Source organism: Arachis ipaensis, chromosome B01, assembly GCF_000816755.2.
Source record: "Arachis ipaensis cultivar K30076 chromosome B01, Araip1.1, whole genome shotgun sequence".
Classification (NCBI taxonomy): Eukaryota; Viridiplantae; Streptophyta; class Magnoliopsida; order Fabales; family Fabaceae; genus Arachis; species Arachis ipaensis.
Window position 1 is genome coordinate 131,639,366 of NC_029785.2, and position 7,781 is coordinate 131,647,146.

The 7,781-nt window shown below is 29.0% G+C and overlaps 1 protein-coding gene across 1 annotated transcript; it reads right to left on the bottom strand.

Moving 5' to 3' along the window:
* On the bottom strand, window positions 1,803-2,363 carry LOC107620140 (cell wall / vacuolar inhibitor of fructosidase 2-like). The gene has a single exon (XM_016322355.2). It carries the CDS (start codon window positions 2,322-2,324, stop codon window positions 1,812-1,814), a length of 513 nt encoding a protein of 170 aa, XP_016177841.1. The 5' UTR covers window positions 2,325-2,363; the 3' UTR covers window positions 1,803-1,811.

Below are 7,781 nucleotides of genomic sequence, written 5' to 3' on the forward strand. Positions count from 1 at the left end.
AATATTAATAATTTTTAATATCTAAAAAATAAGTAACAATATTAAAAAAATATGAAAATATATTTTTACTAATCTTTTTTAATTAAATAAAATTTTTCAATTCCGATAAAGTATATTTTTTTTCTTCTTGTGAGCGTCCTTCTTGATTTATTTGGTATTAATTTTCTCTGTTTCAACTATTACAACTGAGAGTTCTTTTTCAGTATTGTGTAGTGTGTAGAATAATTCAGAAATAAAATGAAAGATAAATTTTTTGCTAATTGTATTTTAATTATATTGAAAAGAAAATTGTAGAAAAATTTGATACAAATTCTATTATCGATGAATTTTATGAAATGAGAAACTTCGTTAATCGAGCGTTTTTTTTTATTTATTTGGTATTAATTTTTTTTGTTTCAACTACTACAACCGAGAGTTCTTTTTCAGCTATGAATATTGTGTAGAATAATTCAGAAATAAAATGAAAGATAAATTTTTTGCTAATTGTATTTTAATTATATTGAAAAGAAAATTGTAGAAAAATTTGATACAAATTCTATTATCGATGAATTTTATGAAATGAGAAATCAACCACTTCGTTAATAAAAATGTAGGAGAATTCCGTTCAAAAAAAAAAAAAAACTAAAAGACAATGCTTCCAACTTTTTAAAGAAAATAATGACATATATTTTGACTAGAATAATATAAGTTACTAAACATTAATTCTTTACCATAATATTCTAATCTTCAATTAAAATTAAGAAAAAATATAAAAAGACAATGAGTTTTTTTTTGTGACTAAAAAGACAATGAGTTTAAGTGTACAATATGTATAATAAAAGTAAAAAAATTAAATTCAGATGATAATTAAATTAATTAATTTTTAATAATTTCCATTTTTAAATTAAAAAAAATAAGAATTTACAGCGATAGTTACGTATACCACAAACTCTTCCCTTTTTGCACGTAATATGACTTTTTTCAGGAACGTTCTTCTCGTCCAATTTCTTCCCTTCTCACAGGTTCATTACCCAGCAACATCAGCCGCCGCGCTGCGCACCGCAAACGTCTGAGCAACACCGTTATGCACTTTGCGTCATATGCGCAGCCCCCAACGCACCGGTCGTGCTCGGCTGACGGCTAGTTTCGCCGTTCCAGCGTCTTTATTCGCAACAGACGAGGGGATAGACGAGGCGGTCCTTTCATACGTGCATCACTCCGTGCTATATTTATCCGCAATCAATGAAGATATAGAATCAATGATAGAAATGGCAAAAAATTTGTTGGTAATCCATGGCTTTGATAGCTATATATCATAATATCCACATATCCACAATTAATGAAGATATAAAATTTTTAGCTCTTTTTGCTCTCTTTATACTGGTGGCTGATTTTGGTGTACATGTGGCATAATCCATAATAATAATTAAATATATAAAATTATAATAAAAAATTAAAACTTAAATAATAAAAATAAAGAAATGTGAAAGATAATTCGCAATTTAAAAGTTGTCCACAATCATAATGAACGCACTAGTGTACTATGGACGCACATGGATCAAAAGATTGTGCTGCAATTGCATGCAAATCGTCTCATTTTCAATAAATTTAAATGTCGTTAGCCATTAGATTGCAGATGTGGTGTTTATAGAAAACCAACTTTGTTAAACCATCGATTCGAAAAACTATGATGGTAAATACCGAATTTATCATTATTAGACTAATTATAAATCCTACTAAATTCGTGTAAAGTGAAATTAGTTGTGCAATAATTAAAGTAGTTATATAGGTTTATTTGAGTCACCAGAAAAAAAAAAAAAAAAATCAGCGATTTACAAATTCTTAAGAATTGCAGCAGAAATATCAAGAAGCTGCAGCATAATCCCATTCCTAGAACTCAAAGGTGACTGATTCCCAGTGAATTTCTTGTTGCAAGCAACAATGTTTTTCTCAGCATTAGAAATATAGTGACTTGCAAGGTCAAAGTCGCCTTGGTTTATAGAATCAACAGCTTCATGAAGAACATACTTAACAACAGGCATATATGACTGACCAGCACAAAAGGCCAATTTGTTCTGCAATTCATGGTCAGAGACTTTATTAATAAGGTCTCCAATGTATTTGAGAGTGTCAGTTGCATTTGCTAGAGCGTAGTTGATCATTATCACAACCATACCCTTTGGATCACTTGGGGTGGCAGGGTTTGAATGGATGACATTGCTACAGAGTTCATAGTATGGTGTCTTCTTGCATGTTTGGTCTATCAAATCATCCGAATATGTTGTGGATAGAAGAGTCAAAGAGAGAAGAACAAGTTTTAAAGGGGTTGAGACCTTATTCCTCATTTTCTTTTTCTTGAAACGATGATGGGTTGGGATTCAGTGAGGAATTATGAGTTAGTTTGGCAGCTATTTATGGTTAGTTTGGCCGTTATCTGAATTCAATTTGATAAAACAAAAATAATTATTGTACATTAAAGTTAGTTTTTAATATAAAGTGTTTGTTTGGGTGCCATTATTTTAATGAGAAATATCTTTTTTTAATAAAAAAATAATTTTTTTATTTTTTAGCATATTTGACAAATTTTTAGTAGTAAAAGTAAAAGCATTAGAAAAATAAAAGAAACATCTTTTTTGAAAATATGTAATTTACATCTTTTTTTAAAAGATCTTTTTCGTTAGAAAAAGATGTTTTTCATGTAATAAATAAATAAAAAAATATTTTTATATTGTTATACTCAAATATAATTGATAGATAAAAGGGTAAAGTACTAAATTAGTCCCCTACGTTTGGGCGTAATCCTATTTTGGTCTTTAAAATTTAAAGTGTCCTATTTGAATCAAAAAAAGTTTTATTTAGCTTCAATTTAGTCCCACCGTGAGGTCAAAGATAAATAATTAACGAAATGTCCTACATGACAGTAGTATAAGAACAAGTTCGATAATTTGGAGAATAGGTACAAGCTCCAGAGGCACAAAATCAACCGTAGATGCATCAATACATGTATTTAACATTTTTTTTAGTTTTATAGAAAATATTTCATTTTAATTATAAAAAAAATGATAAATAAATGTATTGATGCATCCATGGTTGATTTTGTACCTCTGGAACTTGTACTTATTCTCTAGATTATCAACCTTGTTCTTATTATGCTGTCATGTAGGACATTTTGTCAATTATTTATCTTTGACCTTTGGTGGGACTAAATTGAAGCTAAATGAAACTTTTTTGGATTCAAATAGAACACTTTAAACCTTAAGGACCAAAACAGAATTACGCCCAAACGTAAGAGACCAATTTAGTACTTTACCCTAGATAAAAAGATATTTTTGCATGAGATATCCAAATATAAAATTACTTTTACTTTTTCATAAGATCTTTTAAAAAAATATAACTCGAAAAAAGATCTTTTTTTTTTTTAAATTAACCTAAACAAGCCCTCTATATATATTGAAATATAAAATATGCATTGAAAATGAATTAAATACCATATGTATTTATACATAAATACAGTAAATATTAATTAATGGCTTCTTAAAATTAGCAAACGATATTTAATTTACAACAAAAGTTAAAAAAAAAAACTTAATATGAAATAAAGGAAGTAAAATAATTTATAATAAAGCTCTACATCCAACTAAAATACTTAATTAAATCTAACCAAATTGTTATAATAACTTTTTAAATCACGCGTCTCTTTCTACTTCTCCTTCTCTGTTTCCTTCTCCTTTTCCTCCTCTTTCTTCTTCTAAATTCTTGCACACAAGTTCTTCTTGTTCTTTTTTTTTTTCGTTATCGTCGTCACCAATAGCATCAACATTTTGTAAACATCTTTATTAGTTCTGATTTTCTCTGTTGCCATCATTTAATAATTTCAGTTCATCATTATTAATTTATTTCGGTTCATTTGTATGTTAATTGAGGTTCACTTGATGCTGCTGATAAGTATTATTGACCAAATTTTTATTTCTTAAGTAATTTCGATTTATTTCTTTGTTTAATTGAGGTTCATTTGGATCTAGAATTGAATTTGATGTGTTTTTGTTAATGATTGAGTCTTTGTTACTGTTGGTTCAATTTAAACTAATTTCAGTTCATTTGTGTGCTAATTGAGGTTCACTTGATACTACTGATAAGTATTGATCAAATTTTTTATTCCTTAAGTAATTTCGGTTCATTTCTTAGTTTAATTGAAGTTTTGTTTGGATCTAGAAATGAATTTGATGTGTTTTTGTTGATGATTGAGTTTTTTTGACTGCTTATTCAAATATGCACCAAGTGAATGGAATATAGTAGAATCTAATGTAATTGAATAAACTGATAATAAATAATTTCATTTTTCTTTGATAAAAAATTTGGTCAATACTTATCAGTAGCATCAAGTGAACCTCAATTAACACAAATACATTGAATTCATATCTGGATTCAAATATATGAACCTCAAATAAACTAAGAAATGAACCGATATTACTTAAGAAATAATAAAAAATTTGGTCAATACTTATCAGCAACATTAGGTGAACATCAATTAACACACAAATAAACCGAAATTAATTTACAAATGAATCGAAGACGAACCAAAATTATTTAATGATGGCACCAGAAAAAATCAGAACCGATAAAGATGTTAGCAAAATATTAGTGTTGTTGGTGATGAGAAATTGAGAATAACGAAAGAAAAGAAGAATTTACGTGCATGAATTTCAATAAAAGAAGAGGAAGAGGAGGAGGAGGAGGAAATGGAGAAGGAGAAGAAGAAGACGAAGAAGGATATGTTTTACGTTATTGAAACGCGTATGTGTATATGCTGGTGCGATAAAAGTGGTTTTTGTTGAATTTGGATGAATTTAGTTAGACTTAATTGCCAAAAATACTTAGATATGTAATTGGAGTGAATAATTTAATTATACCATGTGTGAAAGAAATATATACGTATAGAAATATGTATTTATTATCTCATTAAAAAATTATTATATTAATATAAACGAATTTAGGGTATTATACTTACAATGTATAATAGATATAGTTAATTTTTTTGGCAATTTCACTAACGGAGAATATAAATTTTATTCAAACTATTGGTTAACGCAGATAATTTTTTTAAAAGAATCATTGAAGACGATATTATGGAAAATTTTTTGACTGAATTCCTATAATCCTATGCAAGTATGCATGAAATGTTTTAGTCAACTAACCTTATCATCAAAGTCTCACACTTTTAACGTTTTCACGAGAATTATTTCAGTTGATCAAATCAAATATAAATATTGGGAGTGGATCCTCTCCGGTGCTTCCAACGCTTCCAACTTTTTAAAGAAAATAATGAAGTAAATTTAATCAAAGGATAGAGACATATATTTTGACTAGAATAATATAAGTTACTAAACATTAATTCTTTACCATAATATTCTAATCTTCAATTAAAATTAAGAAAAAGTATAAAAAGACAATGAGTTTAAGTGTACAATATGTATAATAAAGGTAAAAAAATTAAATTCACATGATAATTAAATTAATTAATTTTTAATAATTTCCATTTTTAAATTTAAAAAAATAAGGATTTGCAGCGACAGTTACGTATACCGCAAACTCTTCCCTCTCCGTATGTGATATGACTTCTTCAGGAACGTTCTTCTCGTCTAATCTCTTTCCTTCTCACAGGTTCATCGCTGCCAGCAACATCAGCCGCTACGCTGCGCACCGCAAACGTCCGAGCAACACCGTTATGCACTTTGCGTCATATGCGCAGCCACTATAAGAATTTGGCCGATTAGCTACTACAAAAAGAGTCGTAAAATCATCGCTAATCTGACGCAAAATATAATTTGTGGCGGATTAGCTACCGACTAGCAACTAATGGTTTCCTCGCTAATTACAAGTCGCAGATCAGTGACGCAAACACAACAGTCGCTAATTCATCGGAAAGTTTTTTAGCTACCGAATAAATAGTCGCAAATCAATCACTAAAGTAAAAGCTAATTCCGTAGAAGAAATGGACTAAACAGTAGTCGCTAATTAGCGACAAACTCTACTATAGCAAACTCATCGCTAAATGCAAGCTAACTTCGTAGACAAAATAGAAAGATTAGTTGACGCTAATTAGCGAGAAATTTTCCAAACTCAACTCGTCGCAAGTTGTCCGCTAATGTAGTCGCAAATCTGTCACATTTTGTCGCAAATCTATAGCTAATCTTTGAAAATCCTTAATCAAATTTGTAGGAATTTTGTCGCTAAATCAAAGCTATTCAAAATGATAAAGTAAAGTTATGAATTAGTCGCTAATTTGCTAGGAAATAATATGTAGTCAATTAGTTGCAATACTATCGCAAAATGTCATCACAAATTTCTTTTAAAATAGTAACAAAAGTGTGCCAATAGGAGACATACATCCGGAGAAAATAAGAAAATATAAAAAAATTGATTTTTTTTATTGATCTACATAATTATTTACATGCTATAATTATAATTAAAAAAATTACAATTCCATAACAAAACTAATAACTTAATTTACACACTACGAATGTAATGCCAATAAGCCATAACAACCTCTTTGTTTCAAGCTAAAATATGAAGAAAAATGCTTGACCTATTTTTGGCAAATTTATCGAGAAACCATAAATTGAGTGTTGATTACCTCATCAGTTCTGCAGATTACAAAAAAGCAACACAAATCAATAGAAAAATGGGAAATTTTTTGTCCATACATGAGGTCATAGAACTATAAGCCAACCTAACCCATGATGCAAAATTTTACAAACAAATTCATAGAAGATCACCAAAGAAGTAGCAAGAAATTCAACAAAAAAGATAAGAAAAAAAATTCATAATCATAAATAATCCAGCAAAGTCAAAATCAAAGGCACTGCACTACACTACACATCATCATGTGATTCTTGTTTGCATGCAAAAGAAATTAATCAAGATAGACCGAAAATTACTTTCCCATGCATAACATCTAAGCCATGTCAAAAAAGCCATGTGCAGTGCTCGGCAGACGGCTAGTTTCACCGTTCCAGCGTCTTCATTCGCAAGAGACGAGGGGACAGACGAGGCGGTCGTTTCATACGTGCATCACTCCGTGCTATACTTAATTATCTGCAATCAATGAAGATACATAATTAATGACAGAAATGGCAAAAACTTTGTTGGTAATCCATGACTTTGATGGCTATATATCATAATATCCACATATCCACAATTAATGAAGATATAGAATCTTTAACTCTTTTTGCCCTCTTCTTTAATACTTCTGATTTAATTCTGCTCTCTTTCACAATCTAGTCGCCGTCGATTTTTTTCACCCTGCAAATGTGCTGGATTGGATGGTTATTTTGTTTGTTTCAATTTAAGTATATATAATTAATAAATGTTGGATGATTATTTTACTAGTTAGTCGGATAATTATTTTAATAACTACGGTAACAGGGAGGGGGCTACAGGAGTGACTGTCGACTGGGGAGGAAGAGTGACTTGGGGGTGAAAACTATTTATAATTTAGGGTTTGGATGGTTATTAATTTCTGAAATTGAATGGAGATTTTTGGATTTAGGGTAATTTATAAAATGATTTTTATTTTTTACTTCTATTAAGCTAAATAACTAGCCATTGTACATATTGTCAAGATTTTCATTGTCTCTCTAACAAAATTCTAAAATTAAATATGAAACTCGTTATCAACACGGTGGTTCATCACTTTTTTAAATAATGCTAAACGCTCAATAAAATTTATTATTTTTTGTTAATATTTATTTAATATTCTAAATACTAATTAATATTAAATTATAAATTTTAAATTTTAATAG

What these genes read in the sequence shown, in the direction of transcription:
- LOC107620140 (XM_016322355.2), bottom strand. Translation starts at nt 2,324, where the DNA reads ATGAGGAATAAGGTCTCAACCCCTTTAAAACTTGTTCTTCTCTCTTTG.